The sequence below is a fragment of the Populus euphratica genome, unplaced genomic scaffold, assembly GCF_000495115.2.
Source record: "Populus euphratica unplaced genomic scaffold, PopEup_1.0 scaffold18.1, whole genome shotgun sequence".
NCBI classification, from domain to species: Eukaryota; Viridiplantae; Streptophyta; class Magnoliopsida; order Malpighiales; family Salicaceae; genus Populus; species Populus euphratica.
In genome coordinates, this window is record NW_011499881.1 from 560119 (window position 1) to 580525 (window position 20407).

General features: G+C 31.6%; 4 protein-coding genes across 6 annotated transcripts in view; 1 reads left to right on the forward strand and 3 right to left on the reverse strand.

Moving 5' to 3' along the window:
* The first annotated feature begins 2225 nt into the window (after positions 1-2225).
* Positions 2226-7952, forward strand: LOC105129372 (ELMO domain-containing protein C-like). 2 transcript variants are annotated; one of them, XM_011031395.1, is made up of 9 exons: positions 2226-2479; positions 5203-5315; positions 6079-6147; positions 6382-6497; positions 6584-6638; positions 6748-6868; positions 7088-7138; positions 7386-7480; positions 7632-7952. In XM_011031395.1, exons 1-9 carry the CDS (start codon positions 2380-2382, stop codon positions 7728-7730), a joined length of 819 nt encoding a protein of 272 aa, XP_011029697.1. In that variant the 5' UTR covers positions 2226-2379; the 3' UTR covers positions 7731-7952. The 2 variants fall into 2 exon arrangements, with proteins under 2 accessions (XP_011029697.1, XP_011029695.1); XM_011031393.1 differs by lacking the exon at positions 2226-2479 and adding an exon at positions 4770-5032.
* A 521-nt stretch (positions 7953-8473) lies between these two features.
* On the reverse strand, positions 8474-10916 carry LOC105129373 (uncharacterized). The gene is made up of 4 exons (XM_011031396.1): positions 10562-10916; positions 9907-10011; positions 9690-9746; positions 8474-9101 (listed from the first exon to the last, which is right to left on the reverse strand). Exons 1-4 carry the CDS (start codon positions 10904-10906, stop codon positions 8772-8774), a joined length of 837 nt encoding a protein of 278 aa, XP_011029698.1. The 5' UTR covers positions 10907-10916; the 3' UTR covers positions 8474-8771.
* A 3253-nt stretch (positions 10917-14169) lies between these two features.
* Positions 14170-15261, reverse strand: LOC105129374 (probable glutathione S-transferase). The gene is made up of 2 exons (XM_011031397.1): positions 14915-15261; positions 14170-14791 (listed from the first exon to the last, which is right to left on the reverse strand). The coding sequence occupies exons 1-2, from the start codon at positions 15224-15226 to the stop codon at positions 14438-14440; spliced, it is 666 nt and encodes a 221-aa protein (XP_011029699.1). The 5' UTR covers positions 15227-15261; the 3' UTR covers positions 14170-14437.
* Positions 15262-19377: 4116 nt separating this feature from the next.
* LOC105129378 (probable glutathione S-transferase) overlaps positions 19378-20407 on the reverse strand; it is a 22564-nt gene continuing 21534 nt past the window's right edge. For both annotated transcript variants that reach the window (XM_011031403.1, XM_011031404.1), the window contains exons 2-3: positions 20123-20407; positions 19378-19999 (exon numbers count right to left, since the gene is read on the reverse strand). In XM_011031403.1, the coding sequence (XP_011029705.1) occupies positions 19646-19999; positions 20123-20407 (639 nt within the window). In that variant the 3' untranslated portion in view covers positions 19378-19645. The remainder of the gene's footprint in view (positions 20000-20122) is intronic.

The window sequence follows — 20407 nt, forward strand, 5'->3', positions numbered from 1 at the left end:
CTCTCGGAACCCTTGCCACGTGGCAGTTCATAAAAAGTCTACGATTAGACGACCAAGCAATAAAGTGTGAGGTAGCAAACTCCAAAAACATAACGTAATTGTCCTTGTTTTTGTCGTCGGCCGAATTCCCATTTATCTGAGGCGCTGTTCAAGCTCGTGGAACGCACAGCTGCAGTTCACTTTTTACCTCGACAAGGAGGGTGTTGGCATAATTTTGTTAATCGAGTTAAGTTATTTTTTAAAATTTAAAATTCATAAAAAAATTTAAAATATATTTAGTTATGGATAACTTGTAATTTAATTTACTTATAAAAAAAATATTCTACATGAATTAATTTTATCATAATTTATTTATAAGAAAATAACCTTTGAATTATGATTCAAAATCAAAAGAATCTAAACTAACACTTAATATTCTAATTGATAAATTATATGAGAGAATTATTTTTAAAATATTTTTTATTTAAAAATATATTAAGATAATATTTTTTTATTTTAAAAAAATTATTTTTTATAACAACACATAAAAAATCCAAAAATATATATAAAAATTAATTTAAAATAAAAAAATAATTCAAAATATAGGAAATTATCGTTTGGAATCAGTTCCAAATGTCCCCTCATCAGGAACTCAGAATTTCCTGCTTTTAGCGCGGGGCTTCCACTCTCTCGAACGAGACTGGGCATGGCATTCCCAGATTGTATAGAGATAGCACTGATAAGTTTACTCGGGACGGTTCCGAAAACAGTCTGCCATGTGGAATCTGAAGACTGCTTTAGACTTTTTGTCACCATGACCACAGATGGCTGCCGAGTTGTAGGTTTGCCAAACTACAAACAAGCTAGAAAGTCCGTACTGCCCTTTCTTTGTTATCTCCAAATGATGCACCATCCCGATTTTTCTGCAATAATCCTCTTAGATTTCCTTCTCGGCTCGTGATAAGTTCTAAAAATGAAAGTACAGGAGCAACAAAAGAAGGGAGAAGGAGCAAGTGAGGTTATAGTCTAATGGTAGGAGGGGTTTGTTTCTTTTCTTTGTATCTGGGTTTGAATCTTATCATGATGCTTGTCACCCCCACAGTGACTTATTTGTTCACTGGGCTTGCAGGATGTTTAATGAGCTGTGGGGATTAGTCGTGGTGCGCGTAAGCTGGCCCGAACACCCCACATAAATTAAAAAAAAAAAAAAAAGAGAGAAGGATCTAAAACCATCAGGCATAGAAGGATTTCAAGGATCAAGGGTTCAATTATTTGGTCCTCTTCGAAGATCTGGCTGCTCGAAACAGCAGTAATTGAGATGCTCGTACTCTGTACTCCCTCGTGCATGGAACTGGATTGCCATTTTTTCGAATGATCCTTCGTAGTGTAATATCATTGGTGTAAAGTGTAAACCCTAAAGCAACTAAAAGATCCGCGAAAGCTCGTAGAGTGCGAAGTTTGTTTTTTTTTTTTTTCAGTCTCATGTTTTTTTAGTAATTAGTCAGTTATATTTATACTAATCAAGTTAATTGAATTACGGTAAATGACTCTTACTTTCTTCTGATGTTAAACCCAAGCCAGATGTAAAGTTGAGTCATGAGATTTATTTTTATTAATTTTTAATTTTAATTTTGTTCATAAATAGCTAAGTTGCATTTGGATTGATATAATTAATCCAGTCATGTTAAATCAAGTTATATATGATTTAATTTTAATTTTAAATTAAATAAAAAATCTTTAAGAGTTGATCAACTAATCAATTAACGGGTTTAGTGATAACATTAATAATTATCAGTGCTCTAAGTATATTCTTTTTACATTTGTTTTTTTATTCAAATCACAGCCCGTACATGACATTGTAAACTAATAATCATTTAAACAGCCTCTTACGTACATATACGCCACGTTGTTTTTCTGTAAAGTATTTTGTAAAAACTTGAATAATTTTTTTATTTTTAAATTATTTTAATGTACTAATATTAAAAATAAATTTTAAAAAATAAAAAATACATTATTTTAATATATTTAAAAAACAAAAAACATTTTTTTAAAAAAACGTACCACGATCCAAAACCTGCCATATTAGATAACTGTCGAGAGCATAAGAATTCGTAATTGATTAACAGCAATATTTATAGAATAAGATAATAATGTCACTTGAGTTACATCGTATTGACAAGCTCACCTCTCTCTGGGCAATCCGTAAATTCGTCTCCATATGTGAAACGGGACGAGGAAGGGACCGGGGTGTTCTCGGCATTGGACAACCCCTTTATCACCCCCCCTCAATCACCAAAGTCGGGACCAGAAGGAACCGCTCCCTCCCTCCCTTCCTGTTTTGTTTTTTCCTCCACAGAACTGGGTGTATTCAGTAAATTGGTGGATTTCAATAATTTTGAGATGAGCGTGGTTAGGAGTGAGGGCAGCTGCGTAGCCATCCGTAATCTCTCCCCTTCAACATCCATCAACCGATCATGCGCTCACGGTTCTGCTTCTTCAGGTATTCTCTTTCTCCTCACTCCCGCATGGCGACCTCTACCATTTGATCCCCTTGCATTGATTAGCTCCTCTGTTTCCATATAGCTTCATGTCCCAAACACACGCGCACACACAGCCATCAACTGCAGTATCAACTTCAATTGACTCGTCGTGTTTTCGATTTCCAGAGCTCTGCGTGTGTTTAATTCTCCATTCATTTGTATTGCAATCAGACACTCTGGATTGTCTTCTCTGTCAAATAATATTCTTCGCCTTGATAATGCAATATCTGATTTGTTTTTTTTCTTTCACGAATTTGTAATCAATGAATTCTGTTAATAATAAAAAAAACTCTCTGCCAAGTGTTTGTGTAATTGGATCTAGATCCGTGTTTTACGAGAACATTACTGGCGATTTAATCTCAATATACTAGGGGTGGACACGGTTTTACCATAAATCTATGCATTGCATGCATCAGAAAATGAACAAATGCTAAACCACTGGATATTTTAACTTAGGCCAGTTTCTTCGCCGGAGACCTTTTTTTTTTTTTAGAAAGTAGTTCTTATGTAAATTAATTATTTTTCTGTGTTTAGTTATTTGATGGAAAATATTCTTTTTGTATTTGGTTATGTATGAAAATCAAGCTAAAAAACACTTTTTTAAAAGTTTATTTAAAAAATAAAAATAAAATCTAATTTTGTAAATTACTTTAAATAAAATAAATAATAATTAAAAAACAATAACCAACAACTAAAAAAGCTACAGGATAATAAAATTAAAATAAATTTAATATTATAAATTATTTCAAATAAAAAAAATAAAAAAAATATAACCAATTCAAAGAAAAAATTAAATTAAAAAGTTGTTTTGAGAATTTAGAAGGATAAGTTTGAAAATTAAAGGAAAAAATAAATAAATTTAGATGCTCAACTGAAAATCAAGAGGCCACAGACGTTGTTTTGGAATGGAGTTGCCGAGACGATTCTAATATATCAAGAAAAGCTATCTTCGAACACTGCACAATGTCTAAAGTGATGTCTAAATGTTGCCACGTCTAACATGCTGGAGTGTTCATTGTACCTCTCAATACATTTTTATTTTAAAATTATATTTTATATTTATCAAAATATTAAATTGTTTTTTAGTATTATGAATCTTAGTTTAACAGTTGATTTTACCGACTAATTAATCATTTCACTTTATTTTTTTTAAGATACAAAAGGTGTTTTTCAAGTTTCGAGAAGGAAAACACTCTCCTATTAAAAAGGCTTGTTTTTTTAATATTAAAACTCTTTTTTATTAATTAATTTCTTTAAAGTTAAATAATTATGAGAAAGAGAAAGTTTGAAAAGTGTTTTGTTTTTTTAAAATATGTTTTATAAAACAAATGTCTCTTTAATAAAATATAATTATTATGTAAATATGATAGGTCATTACAGCAAATCTGGGATTAACGTGGAATGAACTGGTTATTTGAATCTGTCCGGATTCGGCGCAATTGAGAGTATAAGAGTAGCTAACTATGAGCGAGGGAGAGGGGGACCACAGTGCACCGAAAAGGGTACCGAAGCCCATTCTCTCGCGGGCCAGTGACGGTAATTGATTGGACGGGTGTACTTCCCACTAAAAGGTCGCGCAGGTATAGTATAATTGCCAAGCAAAGACCTTCCGTTAAACAAATGACCACCTTTTTTTAAAGGAAAAAAAATTATTTTCGGGGCCCTTTTCTATTTATTTTTTTACTTAGGTTATTTTTTTAAAAAATACACCGTAAACGCTGGCGGAGAGTGGAGGTTTGTCTCTATTTGCAACCAGGCGCCAAGGGAAAACAACAGCGAACCAGTGCTTTGAGATGATTGGATGGTTTTTTTTTTTTTTTTTAAATAGGGCACCTTGACGCACTTTCCATTATTGGTGCGTGTTGGATCGAGTGCTTACATGGGTACCATATGTTTTCCATGTGGTCGGATTCGTGGTCCCAGATTTCCTGCTCAGCGTGTGTCTCACTCTCTGTACTGTTTGACTGGCATCAGGCATTGAGACGAAAAGGATGGTAAAATACCACTGGACTATTTATATACGCGCGTATTTGTACGAGGACATAGCACAAACCTCCCTATCGTCTCGAGCAAAACTAGAAAAGAAGTTTTTAAAAATATTTAAGAAATATTATTTTTATTATTTTCATGTATATCTGTAAATGGAGTTTTGAGCAATCTTAATTTTATATTTGGATTTTTTTATTAAATAAAGATAATTTTTATTTTACAAAGTATAATTGATAAACTCTTGCAGCTTTTTTTGTCAAGTGAATCTTGTATCATTGCTAAAGTTACCTATAGCTTAAGTCAGCTCTAGTTTGTAGGTCCCCACTGCCATTTCAATGACAAGACTGGTTAGGTAGCAGACTGCTCCATGCCTATCACCAGAAATATGTTTCTTTTCATTGTCTTGTGCTGTAATAAGCTTATGTCACGTAGGATTCATCACCTTAAACTTCACTTTTTAGAATTGGGAGAGTTGCCTTTCCGTATTGCTGATATGAAATGCTTTGGCGTGGTTGTGAAACCAGGTGGCTAAAGATTGTCTTGCTTTGCGTGTTGGTAGCCTTTTATTTTTCCTCGTTCGTTCTTGTATTTCGGGCTAAAATAATGGCTGGAAATATCTTGCTAATCGTCATTGGTTGCTGAAGTGATTGTTGTACTTGATGATTGAAGCAAGGATTTTTATGGTTGTATGCAGATGATGATGCAACTTGTGGGACACCTACTTGGATCGGTAAGGGCCTCACCTGTGTTTGCTTCAAGCGAAAGGGAGCGTATGAACGAATTTGCATTAACTTGACCCCTCGACAGGCAAGTGAACACCTAATAAGAAACATTTTGTATTGAATGAATAAAAAAGATGGTTTTTGTTGGTTTTTCCTGTTGTTTTTGCAACTATTTTTCTTTTCTTCTAACACTGAACTCTAAACATCTGGCTTATGTCAATTCCTACCTGTAAAAAGGCCTTCCTTTGTCATTCATGGGCCAAATGGAGCTGAGCTATGTGATGCTCCAACTTGGTCTGCTCTGTCAAACTTGGAAGTTCAACTTGATAAAGCTGGTTTCAATAGTTTGATCAATCATCCTTCACTGCAATGCTTCTTGACAAACCTAGAGTCCTAGTCCTTGTTGTTTAAGTCTCTTGTCTCTGTCAGGGGTTGCTTTCACTTTGCAATTAGTTAAGCAAGATCAATGATATACGGTCACAAATGCAGGCAAATAGAAGTATAGGACACACTGAGATTTACTCATTGTCCTCCCATGTCAGCCATATGTGCCGTGCATTACCAATTTCATTTGTTTATTCTTAGAGAGTTCTCCATGCTTGCATTGTCACTAAAATGCCTTTGATTATACAGGTCGTGTAGAAATAGGGCTCGATTTTACCCTAAACTGTACCTTTAATCTGGTTTATCCGCAATCATGAAATTGAGACTTCATAGAAGTTTATTATTGCTTTTCCAGTTTTGTGATCTGTTGCACTCCTCTCCCTCTCCCTCTCCCTCTCCCTCCCCCCCTCTCTCTTTTCTGTTTATGAAAATCCACCATGATAGATTAGTTTTAAATTCCGCAGGAAGAAAGATTCAAAAGGTTGAAGCATAGAATGAAGGTTTATTTTGATGCTTCCAGACCAGATCACCAGGTATGGTTTTATTTCCTTTTTAAAATTATTGGAATTTCCTTAGGAGCACCTAACTCCTGACTTGACAACTTTGTTTCATATCTTAAGCCAGAGATATGGATGGGGATATCTGATAGAATTAAATTGGTAACTTAGATGCAGTGGTTAAAACTAAAATCCTAAAACTGCATCCTGCTTTTAAATTTTTCTGCCAGAAAACTTGGCCAATTAATAAGTGAAGTTTCATGAGAACAGGATGCTTTGAGAGCTCTATGGTCTGCCACGTATCCTGATCAGGAACTAAATGGATTAATATCTGATCAATGGAAAGAAATGGGGTGGCAGGGAAGAGATCCATCAACTGATTTCAGGTTGTTTTTTCTGCTTGTCATCCGTTCAGCATATCTGGTGTAATTATTTTCACTTATTTAGCTGAGCATTTTTCCCTGGTGAACAGAGGAGCTGGGTTCATTTCTTTGGAGAATCTATTATTCTTTGCAAAGACATTTTCAGTAAGATACTTACCTGGCTGTCCAGAGATGTTTGAATAAATTGGCTGAACCCTTGGCTACATCAGACTGTGTTTTGCAATAACATCTTCTTCTTCTTCTTTCGTTACAGACATCATTTCAACATTTGCTAAAAAAGCAAGGAGGAAAAAGATCTGCTTGGGAGTATCCATTTGCTGTTGCTGGTGTAAATATCACATTTATGATTATGCAGATGCTCGATCTTGATGCCTGTGAGTGTGAAATGAATAGTTTTTCTTCAGAATTTCACATCAACTGCATCTTGACAAACATCATGATTACTCTCATCCTTTAATCTCTTCCCAAATTTTGATCTTCTATGGCCTCGTGCTCCTAGAATATCTACATGAACCGACAAATGTCTTTATTTTGGCCTTAATTTCCTGTATCTTTTACACCCATTTTAATTTGGCAAACTTATTTGTTTGCAGTGAAAACTAGAAGAACATTTGTCAGATCGGTTTTCTTACAGATGCTATCAGGTAAGAAGCAAGAGCTATATCCAGTAAAATATTAAGGTCATACAATCATAAATCCTAACAAACCCTATGCAGCTCCGATACATTAGAAAGGCTAAGAATAGTTGTCATTGTGTAAACGAAGTCATTTAACCTTGTGATGTTGAAGTGGCTGAAAGTAGAATTGGCTACTTAGCTTTGTCAGTAACCCAGGGATATATAAATTCACTTGTTTATATGGCTGCCCAGTGACTAGTCCATGTGTTTTCAGAAAATGAATGGGCATTTGACCTGCTCTATTGCGTGGCGTTTGTGGTCATGGACAAGCAATGGCTAGAGAGAAATGCTACATACATGGAGTTCAATGTGAGAATCTATACAATCTACTTTGTTCCTTTTGTGTTCATAGAGATACATGATTTAGGTCTGTTTATCAGTATACCAATACTTCGTGGTCACTTCAATTCAAATTTCATGAATCCCCTCAGGACATTATCCTTGTATGTTTATGTATTAGGATATCTTAAAATCTACTCGAGCTCAGGTGGAGAGAGAACTTCTAATGGATGATGTCTTGCGGATTGAAGACATGCCTTCTTATAGCCTTCTTATTTAGCATTAACCTCCGTCAGTTTCAGGCCATGCGGGTTCAGACCACTCATGTATTTATTTAACATTTAAGTTGCAAGTCCTTTTCTTTTTACCTTCATCCAATCCATCTCCTCTCGTGTTAAGTTAATTTGCGACCCTATTGTTTCGATACATATCAAAATCTAATGGGTATAATCTGTCACTCCAACTACAACATTTTGTTTTAAAGTTGTTTGAGGTGGGCAAAGATGCAGAGTTATGATACTGATTAGTTTTCTACTAGAATTTTGTACGGGTTGAATAAAAAAAAATTAAACATGCAAAAAAAATACATTTTATTTTAAATAACTTAAGTTTATTTGTGTTAACCCAGGATGGAAAGAGAACTGAAAGCAAAACTTTGAATTCCATCTCTGACATTTGTATTTTCCAGGAAAAGAAAAGAGAGGAAAATTGAGTTTTGGGAGTCCCAGGAGGGATTCATAGACAGATTGCTTTGAGAGAGTGACCAGAGATCTATGATTGAGTATTTGAAATACCATTAATGATAAGAATGACAAGATAAAGAGTAAACTAGAATTAAACGATAGAGTAAAGTACAATTCTAAAACTAATTCCTGTATAATTGGTTTTGCCAATATCGTTATGGAAGATGAGCAATCGAATTAGGCTCCACAGATGAAAGTTCAGCGAGCAAAAAACATGATGCGACCCCAAGGATGTAAAAGAATAAGAATACACGCTATACTGTGAAAATCACATGCACCAGACAGAAACAATTCTTCTTTTGTACAGTACAGAGAAGCTTTACGGTCAAACACGTAACATGGCCTATGTATATACCCTGAACTCTTCAAATCTTGTCGAAGGAAAAGTTCATCCTATTTTTACGGATACCTATGATATATTCTGTACAAAGCATAAATCATATGTCTCAAGCATGACTTCCTAGCACTAAGTTATTCACATAAACCTGTATAAAAAAGCTTGCAATTTCAGTTACAGTTTCAAGCAGGGTGCTGAACAGAGGAAACTAAAAGCAATAATTATATATGAGGAGAAATATTTACATAACCAAAAATAGTGGACCTGTTCCACCTTCCTTGTAGGCATCTGGAACACTGGAGTAACAGTAGAAGTTATTGGACATTTCCCAGCTCCAGTCCTGTTTTCTGGACACGGCAAGAGGAAGCCACCCGTTTATCCGAACATAGTGCTCCCTGATCTTTCCTCCACCAATCATACTAGTTACGATGGAATAACAGCATTCATGACCACCCCAGACCTTGTCGCCAGGATCTGCAGTTTGGCTTCCATCTTGATGAAAGTAGCGGTGCATTGGAGGGCCATTGCCTTTCCAGTAGGGATCAAGATTGCGCCAGTATTCTGGTGCCACCTGTGGGCGCATTGATATTTGTCAAAACTAAATGGGCTAATAAAGAAAGGGTAGCAATGAGACTCAAGCAAGATATGAACTAAACTAGAGAAACAAAGTCAAAAGGTTGATGATTGTCCAAATTGAGAATTATTGGTGTAGATGTCATTCACAACATTAGATGCAGAAATTATTGGAATGATTGGAAAATCCACCAGAGAAAAAGGCTTTGAATTACCAAGAGCTTTCACCAAGAGGGAAAATGTAGTAAAGCAGGTTATCACACAAACAAGTGAGCAAGGATTCCAAGGATTAATCATGAGAACATGTGCACTGAAACATGACATCCCTCAGAATTGGAATGAATTTTATCACAAGGCTGCTTCACATGCAGGTATTTGTAATCAAACAATAAACAAAATGGCAAAGAGCTTTGGCTTTGTAAACTATTAAATCCTTCCATAATTAACACTTTCTAAGGCCAGCAAGCTTAACTTTGTTGAATCATCAATGCACTATACTATGAAAATTTAGGCACCATATTGATGGCAAAAAAATTCACAACCTGACTTGGGTTTAACTCTTCCAAAAAGTATAGAAGAAGCATACCTTGGTAAAATGAAAATCCCAGACATGATCACACAAATCATCCTTCACGATTCGAGTCTGACATAACAACAAACAAAACAATCACTTTGTTCGGGTCTCCCCAAGCACATTCGCATGTAAAACATGTATGCACAAGTTTCTGCTTGAGTGAGGACTGTATGAAATGGAAAAGGAGATAGAGAGTGGGGAATAGGGACCCAGGTTATTCGATACTCACACGTTTACCATCTATAACAGATAGTGAATAGGCATCTAACTTGGAAACTCCCCGGACAAGAGACAAGCGCGGTAAGTGTGCCTTCCCATGCCACAATTCCTCACACTAAAACAGACAGCAAAAGTGGAATTCAAATTTCATAATGGACAAATAAATTATTCCCAACAAACAATGCAGCAGTTTTTCATCATGAACACAGACAGTAACATGGACCATAGAACTGGAATGGACGCTTCCTGATAGCACAATAAAATTCTTTGTTCAGAAAGGAAAGGATGTTCAGTTTGCGGCATTAGCAAAAGGCACCGAGACCCATCAAAATTTCATTGGAAATGGTAGCCTTCTCAAACCTGCAACGAGGTGCTAACCTCTCCTCCCCCACTACCACCAACGACTTCGTTCTGTATACTATTTGTTCCACTTACCTTACCTTTACATTCTCCCTACCTTACACTCTAACTTAACAGCACATTAATCTTTTGTTTATTAGCATAAGTCATTGACGAAAAGATCAAAGCAAGCAAACTAACAAATAATAATTAATTAAAGACTTAGCTACAGCACCTCAAAATTCCCCAATTAAATAAATGATAATCAAACCCATCACAGTATCGGAACAAACATCAATTAAGAAGGAAAGACAGAAGAAAAACACCTTGGAGGTCCAGAGAAGATCACTAGAAGCAACACGGTTCCAGCTACGAGAGACGACGAGGCATCGTGCCACGCTGCGTGCATCGACGTTGTTCAAAACCCTCAACATCAAGTCCCTACCAAGCAGATCCAATGGGTCTTGACAAAGGGGAAGGCCTCCTTCCTCTCTCATCTTCTTTCTTTTCCTTTCCCGTTCCTTTCCCATCGTCTCCATTGCTAAAGCCAATTCCTCGTCCATATCCTTACTTTGGTTCTCCTGTAATTCTTGATTGTTGGTCTGTGCCATCGAAGTGGAAGAAGAAAAAGGAGGAATGCGAATCATATTTGTAATTTTTCTTTTTACCATATTTGTATGTTTTCTTTTTGTCGTGTCGTGAGAATGGCATTCTGTACAATTTCAATGATTTGTCTGTTTAGTTAGGTACTTGTAGCTGTAATTTAAAAAAATAATAATTTTAGTTAAGATTAATTTTATATTTTTATATATATTAGGTTAAAATTAAAATTAAATAAAAAGTAATTAATGTGTTTAGTTAATAATATTTTTAAAATTTAGATTATAAAATAATTTTAAAAAATATATATTAATATTGATGATTTTTAATTTAAATATTGTATATTTAACTATTATTATTATATCATGAAATAAACAATATTTTATATAAAATATTTTTTTTATTTCATTAAATTATCTACAATTCTATCATGTATGAAATACATTTGACAAGAATTATTATTTTTATTTTGTTTTTTAAACTAGCAAAAACACTAGATAAAATATAATTAGAAATAAAATTGAAATTACAATCAAATTCTGTAAATGTTATGTCATCAAACGATCTCTATATAATTTATATAGTGTCATTGAATAATATTAAACATCAGTTTTTCAAATAAGATATAATTCAAAAATAAAAAAATATTTTTATTTTTATTTTACTACATCAAACCTGATTCAATGTATATTAAGCTATGAGCTGAACCCATTCCGGCCGGAACAATGAAGCTTGCTACATTGTTTATGTTAATTATATTGCTTGCTGAATAGTACAATTAACATGAATAATATAAATAAAAGCAATAAGTAATTACTTTTCTTTCCGTAGTGTTTTAGCTGCAAAAATATCATATGACACGAAAATGGTAATGTATTTTTTTTTATCAAATAAATTATATCTGTATTTTAAATAAAATACAAACATAACTTTATTACTAAACAACTCTTGTAAGTAAAAATACTATGAATTCAAACAATATATTTATCTTTTTATTCTTTATTACATTTATTGATTGCCTTAGCGTCACATTTTCCATGTGATTCAAGTGTTATTTAAGAATTAGTTAGGGATAAAGTTTTTATTCTGTGTTTTCTATGTAGTATAAATATTATATTATTTTGGAAGCTTAAAAAATTAGCCTTTGATTCAAGGCCTTTGCGTCTTTATAAATTTATTTGTATAATTAAATAATATTTGTGCTCATCAAGTTTAAAAAAATATTAGTCTATAAAAAAGAGAGATTGTTTTGTCTTTGAAGAATTTATATGCAGTAAAATTATATATTTATCCTTTGACTTTGAAAAATCAAAAGTTGTTCTAAAACGATAATTTTGTATTTGAATCATTAATTTTTTTTCGTAGTGTTCGTATGCCTTGAGAGCCATTTTAGTAATTTATATTATTATAATATTAATAAATCAATAAAACATGCATACATGTGCTCCATACATATAGACGCGTCATCACCCCCATACTGTTTTAGTGGCACTTGGAGACAAATATGGTGACAAAAAAAGACTGATCACCTCCTCACCCGACATAGAAGGTAGTTGTATATCTTTTAAGAGGCGTTTTGTTATTTGAGCAACATTTTTGGCGACAATTCGTCTTTTCCCCCCTTCTTTTCTTTTCTTTCACCTAGACCTTGGTATACGTGTAGAACATTAATGAATTAAAATGTGTTATCTTGCATTTATTTTGAATTTAGTTTTTATTTATTTAAAAAAATTAATATTTTTTTAAGTTTATTTTATTTTTATTAGATTTTTTTATCCAGTTTGATTCTTATTCTTTTAATACTTATTATTTTATTATTATTCTCATTTTTTTATTGTCCTTGATAGTTTAATTTATTTTTATTTGGTTTTCAATTTTAGTATTTATTTTTTATTGTTTTTTAATTTAGTCATTGATTAGTTTCTGTCAATTATTTTTGTGTATTATTTAGTCCTCGTTGTTTTAATTTTATTTATTTAAAATTTTAATTTTTTTATAGTTTTTTCACCTTTGTCTTTAACTAGTTTTGATGATAAACTTGATTTAAGTATGATTTTTTAAGGTTTTTTTTAGTCTTTTATTTTATTTTCATTATTTGATATTGAATTATAGAGCCTTGAACTTCTTAATTTGTTTTGCTTTTTTTTTTGTTGGGTTATTCTTGTCTCACATCTCAAATCATAAATTAGTTGAATTAACTTGAATTGACTTGTTTTTTTTTTTTAATTTTATCTTTTATCATTGAATTATTAACCCTTAAGCATCTTTTATTAAGTATTATTTAAAAATAAATGCACACATAAGCTCGTGATGGATTATCTCTAGTGTGATCCAAGTTAATTTGTATTTTTTAAGTTTTTTTTATTGAACTTTGATATTTTTTGCTAAGCATTTCTTTTGAAAGTTTGATTATTTTTTCCTAAATTTTTTGGAGTTCCTTTTTTTTTTAAATCTCATGGTCTTACATTGAATAATTTGCTCTTAAGCTTGTTATTTTTTGGTTATTACAATACCGGATTGGTAAAGTTAACTCAGGTTAGTTTAATTTTTTTTAAAGTTTTTTCTAGGTATTTCTTTTAAATTTTTTTATCTCATTTTTATACTGCAGGTCGTGAGTTTATCAAGTTAATCCGAGTTGACTCGAGTTGACTTGATTTGCATGGTATTGTTTTTATTTTTAATATTAAGTTATTATATCTTAAACTTAATGGTTTTTTTTATGTTTTTTTTACGGGATGTTTTGATTTTATATTATAAGTGGGGATTTAGTAAATTTAACCCAATTCTTCTTAGATTATCATTATTTAAATATTAATTTCTGACATTAAAAAAATTTAAACTAACCTACAAGGTAGAAAAAACCACCTGTCTAATTAAGATCTAAATAAAATGACATGTAATGGTGTTATAGATTAGCTAACATCCTCGATCAAAAACAAAAACAAGAATGAAAAAAGCTAATATTATTTAGATTTACAGAATATTTGATATTAAGGTCCATAAAAATTAATATATTAAAATACCTCAAAAATATATTTTATATTTTTTAGATGAAAAATAATTTAATTAATAAATTGAAATATAAAAACAAACACTCTCTCAAACACTCTACTCCATATGTTATTTTATATCAAACACTTTTTATTTCTAATTTTGGTTATCCATGGGTATTTAAGAACATAGTATTAGTTATTTTTTAAAATATCTTTTGCTTAAAAATATATTAAAATAATATATATTTTTTAAATTTATTTTTAACTTAAAAACATCAAAATGATAAAATATATAAAAATCAATCTTAAACATTTTTTTTTAATTTAGAAAAACACCGTTCGGAACAAACTGCCCCTAAATTGAAGACTTGTTTAATCGTCAGCACAAACAACAATCAGAAGCTATGGAGTCCTATATTCCTTATTATTTCACGCATGTACGGTACAAAACGACCGCGCGAAGGAAAAGGAGGGCAAGACCCAAGACAAACAAAGAACAAACCACAAACAGCTCAAAGATGACTCGAAGGCAAGAAGAGACTTGGACAGAGCACCAGAACCCCGGAACACTGAAGAACACAGATTTTATTATTGTCAGTATAACTGCGATCAGGCTGATGCAAGCCTCTCTTCTCTGTAACCCTTAAAGTAGGAAACAATCCAATCCCAATCCGGAAGGTTTTCTTTAACTGCAGGCAATTGCTTGAAATGTTCAATCCATTCATGCAGGCGAGGAAATTTATGTGCTTCAAATACTTTTACCCCTACTATTTCTTCAATGATTTTCAACCAATGAATAACTGCACCAAAAGCTATGTCTGCTATCCCTACGTTGTCTCCACCAAAAAATTTCTTCTCCCCTAACCCGTGCTCTTCTACAGTTTGCAACAAATCCACGGTTTCCTTCACTCTCTTCTCAAGTTCATCACCTTGAGCGAGAGAGATTTGCCACACTGAAGAACACTGCAGCCAGAATTAATCATGACATTAATTGATAGAAACTAATGGAGTAGAGAAAGTTAAGCATGGAAGTCCGGTTTCATAACAATATTATATGTAATGTAAAATGATGTCTGTACTCTTTACCTTATCGTCGATAAATTTGACCCAGAAACGAGCCAGAGCTCTCTCGTAAGGGTCATTGGGCAACAAGGGATTTTGGGGCCATATCTCATCGATGTATTCGACAATAATCATGGACTCGCTAACTGGTTTTTCGCCATGGAGAAGCACTGGGATCTTCTTAAGAACAGGGTTATTCTTCAGAAGCAGAGGACTTTTGTTGGTAACATCTTCTTCTATGAACTCATATGGAATGCCCTTCATTTTTAGAGCCCATATCACTCGGAAAACAAATGGGCTGGAGAATGCTCCAAGCAGCTTCACTACCTCCGCCATGACCAAGGGATTTGTATGGTGATTGTTCTTTACCTGCCATGGTCATTTATAGTGCTGATTTTTAATGAAAGAGTCTTGCTTGGAAGATCACTAGAAGCAACACGGTTCCAGCTACGAGAGACGACGAGGCATCGCACCACGCTGCGTGCATCGACGTTGTTCAAAACCCTCAACATCAAGTCCCTACCAAGCAGATCCAATGGGTCTTGACAAAGGGGAAGGCCTCCTTCCTCTCTCATCTTCTTTCTTTTCCTTTCCCGTTCCTTTCCCATCGTCTCCATTGCTAAAGCCAATTCCTCGTCCATATCCTTACTTTGGTTCTCCTGTAATTCTTGATTGTTGGTCTGTGCCATCGAAGTGGAAGAAGTAAAAGAGGAGGAATGCGTATCATATTTGTATTATTTCTTTTTAGCGTATTTGTATGTTTTTTTTTTTTTTGTCGTGTCGTGAGAATGGCATTCTGTCCAATTTCGATGATTTGTCTGTTTAGTATTAGCTAGTTGATATTGTGATTTTAAAAAAATTATTTTTAATTAGAGTTAATTTGGATATTTATATATATTAGATTAAAATTATGATTGAAATAAAAATTAAATAAAAAGTAGATTTATGTGTTTAATTAATAATTTTTTTAAAATTTAGATTATAAAATAATTTTAAAAAATATATATTAATATTAGTGATTTTTAATTTAAATATTGTACATTTAACTGTTGTTATTATATCATGAAATAAAAAACATTTTATATAAAAGATTTTTTATTATTCTATTAAACTATCTACAATTCCATCACGTATGAAATACATCCGAGAAGGACTATATTTTTTTTTATTTTTTAAGCGCGCAACAACGTCAGGTAAAATATAATTAGGAACAAAATTGGAATTGTGATCAAATTCTATAAATACTGTATCATCAAGCGATCTTTGTATAATTTATATAATACAATTGAATAATATTAAATACTAGTTTTTCAAATAATAACACAATTAACAAATAAAAAATAATTTTTATTTTTATTTTACTAAGCCGAATCCGATTCAATGCATATTAAACTTTGAACTAGACCCGTTCCAGCCATAATGGTGAAACTTGCTACACTGCTCAATAAATAGTGCAACATGCTACACTGTTCATGCTAATTATATTATTTATTGAACAGTGTAATTAACATAAACAGTATACATGAAACAACAATTAATTACTTTTCTTTCCCCTGTGTTTTGGCCGTAAAAACATTGTGGGACACATAAATAGTAAATTATATTTTTTTATTATTAAATAAGTTGTATTTGTATTTTAAACAAAATATATCCGTAACTTTATTACCAAACAGACTCTTACGAATAAAAACATTGTAGATTCAGATAATATATTTACTATTTTATCCTTTATTACATTTATTGATTGTCTTAATATCATGTTTTCATGTGATTCAATTGTTATTTAAGAATTAGTTAGGGATAACGTTTTTGTGTTTTTTGTGTACGGTATAAATATTATATTATTTTGGAAGCTCAAAAAATTAGCCTTTGATTCAAAGGCTTTGCATCTTTATAAATTTATTTATATAATAAAATAATATTTGTGCTCATCGTGTCTAGAAAAATATTAGTCTATAAAAAAAAAGTTGTTTTGTATTTGAAGAATTTATATTAAGTAAAATTATATGTTTATCCTTTGACTTTGAGAAATCAAAAGTTGTTCTAAAAAGATAATTTTGTATTTGAATCATTACTTTTTTTCGTAGTGTTCACATGCCTTTAGAGCTTTTTTAGTAATTTATATTATTATAATATTAATAAATCAATAAAACATGCATACGTGTGCTCCATACATATAGACGCGTCATCAACCCATACTATTTTAGTGGAGACAAATATGGTGACAAAAAACGACTGATCACCTACTCATCCGACATAAAAGGTAGTCGTATATATTTTAAGAGGCGTTTTGTTTTTTGAGCAACATTTTTGGCGATAATTGATCTTTTTTCCCCTTCTTTTCTTTTCTCTCTCCTAGACATTGGTATACGTGTGGAACTTTGATGAATCTGAACGTGTTATCCTGTATTTGTTTTGAGTTTAATTTTTATTTTTAAAAAATTTAATATTTTTTTAAGTTTGTTTTATTTTTAATTTCATTCCTTATAATTTAATTTTATTAAATTTTTTATCCAATATAGTCTTTATTCTTTTAATAATTATTTTTTTATTTTCATTTTTTTATTATCCTTGGAAGTTTAATTTATTTTTATCTGGTCTCCAATTTTAGTCTTTATTTTTTATTTTTTTCAATCATTTTCATTTATTTTGTTTTGTGATTTAGTCATTGATTAGTTCCTGTCAATTATTTATGTGTATTGTTTAGTTCTTATTATTTTAATTTTACTTATTTTAATTTTTAATTTTTTTTATAGTTTTTTAATGTATATCTTTTATAAGGTAATCCAGTCTCATAATTCAATCAACTAGTTTTGACGATGAACCTGGTTTAAGTTTGATTTTTTAAAGTCTTTTTTAGTTTTTTTTTTATCATTTGATATTGAATTATAAAGCCCTGAACTTCTAAATTTGTTTTGCTTTTTTTTTTGTTAGGATATTCTTGTCTCATATCTTAAATCCCAAATTAATTGAGTTAACTTTAATTGATTTTATTTTATTTTATCATTTATTATTAAATTATTGACCCTTAAGCGTGTTTTATTAAGTATTATTTAAAAATAAATGCACACATAAGCTCGTGATGGATTATCTAGTGTGATATGGTAAAGTTAATCCAAGCTAATTTACATTTTTTATTAAGTTTTTTATTGAACTTTGATATTTTTTGCTAAGCATTTCTTTTAAAAGTTTGATTATTTTTTTCCTAAATCTTTTTGAGTTTTTTTTTAATGTCATGGTCTTGCATTGAATAATTTGCTCTTAAGCTTTGTTATTTTTTAGTTTTTTTTTTTATTATTATAATGTCGAGTTAGTAAAGTTAACCCGAGTTAGCTTGATTTTTTAAAAGTTTTTTTGTTAGGTATTTCTTTTAAATTTTTTTATTTTACTCTAGTATTGTAGGTTGTGAATTTGTCAAATTAACCTGAGTTTACTTCTTTTGCATAATAAATTTTTTTTATCTTTAACATTAAGTTATTATATTTGAAACTTAATGACTTCTTTATGCTTTTTTTTTTTAGGATGTTTTGATTTTATATTATGAGTTGGGCTTTAGTAAATTTAACCCAATTCTTCATTATTATTATTTAGATATTATTTTTTTATATTAAAAAAAATTAAACTGAACTATGACTTAGAAAAAACAACCTATCTAATTAAGATCTAAATAAAATGATATGTAATGGTGTTATAGATTAGCTAACATCCTCTGTCAAAAACAAAAATAAGAATAAAAAAAGCTAATATTATTTGGATTTACAGAATATTTGATATTAAGGTCCATAAAAATTAATATATTAAAATCTTTTAAAATACCTCAAAATATATTTTATATTTTTCAGATGAAAAGTAATTTAAAAAATAAATTGAAATATAAAAAAACACTCTCTCAAATACTCTACTCTATATTCTATATGTTATTTTATATCAAACATTTTTTATTTCTAATTTTGGTTAACTGTGGGGTATTTAAGAACATAGTGTTAGTTATTTTTTGAAATGTGTTTTTCTCAAAAATATATTAAAATGATATATATTTTTTAAATTTATTTTTAACCTAAAAACATCAAAATGATAAAATATATAAAAATCAATCTTAAACATTTTTTTTTAATTTAAAAAAAACTCCGTTCGGAACAAGCTGCCCCTAAACTGAAGAATTGTTTAATCGTCAGCACAAACAACATCAAAATGATAAAATATATAAAAATCAATCTTAAACATTTTTTTTTTAATTTAGAAAAACTCCGTTTGGAACAAACTGCTCCTAAAGACTTGTTTAATCATTAGCACAAACAACATCAAAATGATAAAATATATAAAAATCAATCTTAAACATTTTTTTTTTAATTTAGAAAAACTCTATTCGGAACAAACTGCCCCTAAACTAAAAACTTGTTTAATCGTAAGCACAAATAACATTAAAATGATAAAATATATAAAAATTAATCTTAAATATTTTTTTTAATTTAAAAAAACTCCGTTCGGAACAAACTATCCCTAAATTAAAGACTTGTTTAATCATCAGCACCAACAACAATCAGAAGCTATGGAGTCCTATATTCCTTATTATTTCACGCGTGTACGGTACAAAACGAACGCGCACGAAGGAAAAGGAGGGCAAGACCCAACACAAACAAAGAACAAACCACAAACAGCTCAAAGATGACTCGAAGGCAAGGAGAGACTGGACACAGCACCAGAACCCCGGAACACTGAAGAACACAGATTTTATTATTGTCAGTATAACTGCGATCAGGCCGATGCAAGCCTCTCTTCTCTGTAACCCTTAAAGTAGGAAACAATCCAATCCCAATCCGGAAGGTTTTCTTTAACTGCAGGCAATTGCTTGAAATGTTCAATCCATTCATGCAGGCGAGGAAATTTATGTGCTTCAAATACTTTTACCCCTACTATTTCTTCAATGATTTTCAACCAATGAATAACTGCACCAAAAGCTATGTCTGCTATCCCTACGTTGTCTCCACCAAAAAATTTCTTCTCCCCTAACCCGTGCTCTTCTACAGTTTGCAACAAATCCACGGTTTCCTTCACTCTCTTCTCAAGTTCATCACCTTGAGCGAGAGAGATTTGCCACACTGAAGAACACTGCAGCCAGAATTAATCATGACATTAATTGATAGAAACTAATGGAGTAGAGAAAGTTAAGCATGGAAGTCCGGTTTCATAACAATATTATATGTAATGTAAAATGATGTCTGTACTCTTTACCTTATCGTCGATAAATTTGACCCAGAAACGAGCCAGAGCTCTCTCGTAAGGGTCATTGGGCAACAAGGGATTTTGGGGCCATATCTCATCGATGTATTCGACAATAATCATGGACTCGCTAACTGGTTTTTCGCCATGGAGAAGCACTGGGATCTTCTTAAGAACAGGGTTATTCTTCAGAAGCAGAGGACTTTTGTTGGTAACATCTTCTTCTATGAACTCATATGGAATGCCCTTCATTTTTAGAGCCCATATCACTCGGAAAACAAATGGGCTGGAGAATGC

Coding starts and splice junctions, on each gene's coding strand:
- LOC105129373 (XM_011031396.1), bottom strand. CDS start 10,906: ATGGTAAAAAGAAAAATTACAAATATGATTCGCATTCCTCCTTTTTCT. Junction 10,012..10,561: donor ATCTTCTCTGGACCTCCAAG/GTGTTTTTCTTC, acceptor TGTCTGTTTTAG/TGTGAGGAATTGTGGCATGG. Junction 9,102..9,689: donor GGGATTTTCATTTTACCAAG/GTATGCTTCTTC, acceptor ATGCGCCCACAG/GTGGCACCAGAATACTGGCG.
- LOC105129372 (XM_011031393.1), top strand. CDS start 4,876: ATGCCTATCACCAGAAATATGTTTCTTTTCATTGTCTTGTGCTGTAAT. Junction 5,316..6,078: donor TTAACTTGACCCCTCGACAG/GCAAGTGAACAC, acceptor TAAATTCCGCAG/GAAGAAAGATTCAAAAGGTT. Junction 6,869..7,087: donor GATGCTCGATCTTGATGCCT/GTGAGTGTGAAA, acceptor ATTTGTTTGCAG/TGAAAACTAGAAGAACATTT.
- LOC105129374 (XM_011031397.1), bottom strand. CDS start 15,226: ATGGCGGAGGTAGTGAAGCTGCTTGGAGCATTCTCCAGCCCATTTGTT. Junction 14,792..14,914: donor TCAAATTTATCGACGATAAG/GTAAAGAGTACA, acceptor TTCTGGCTGCAG/TGTTCTTCAGTGTGGCAAAT.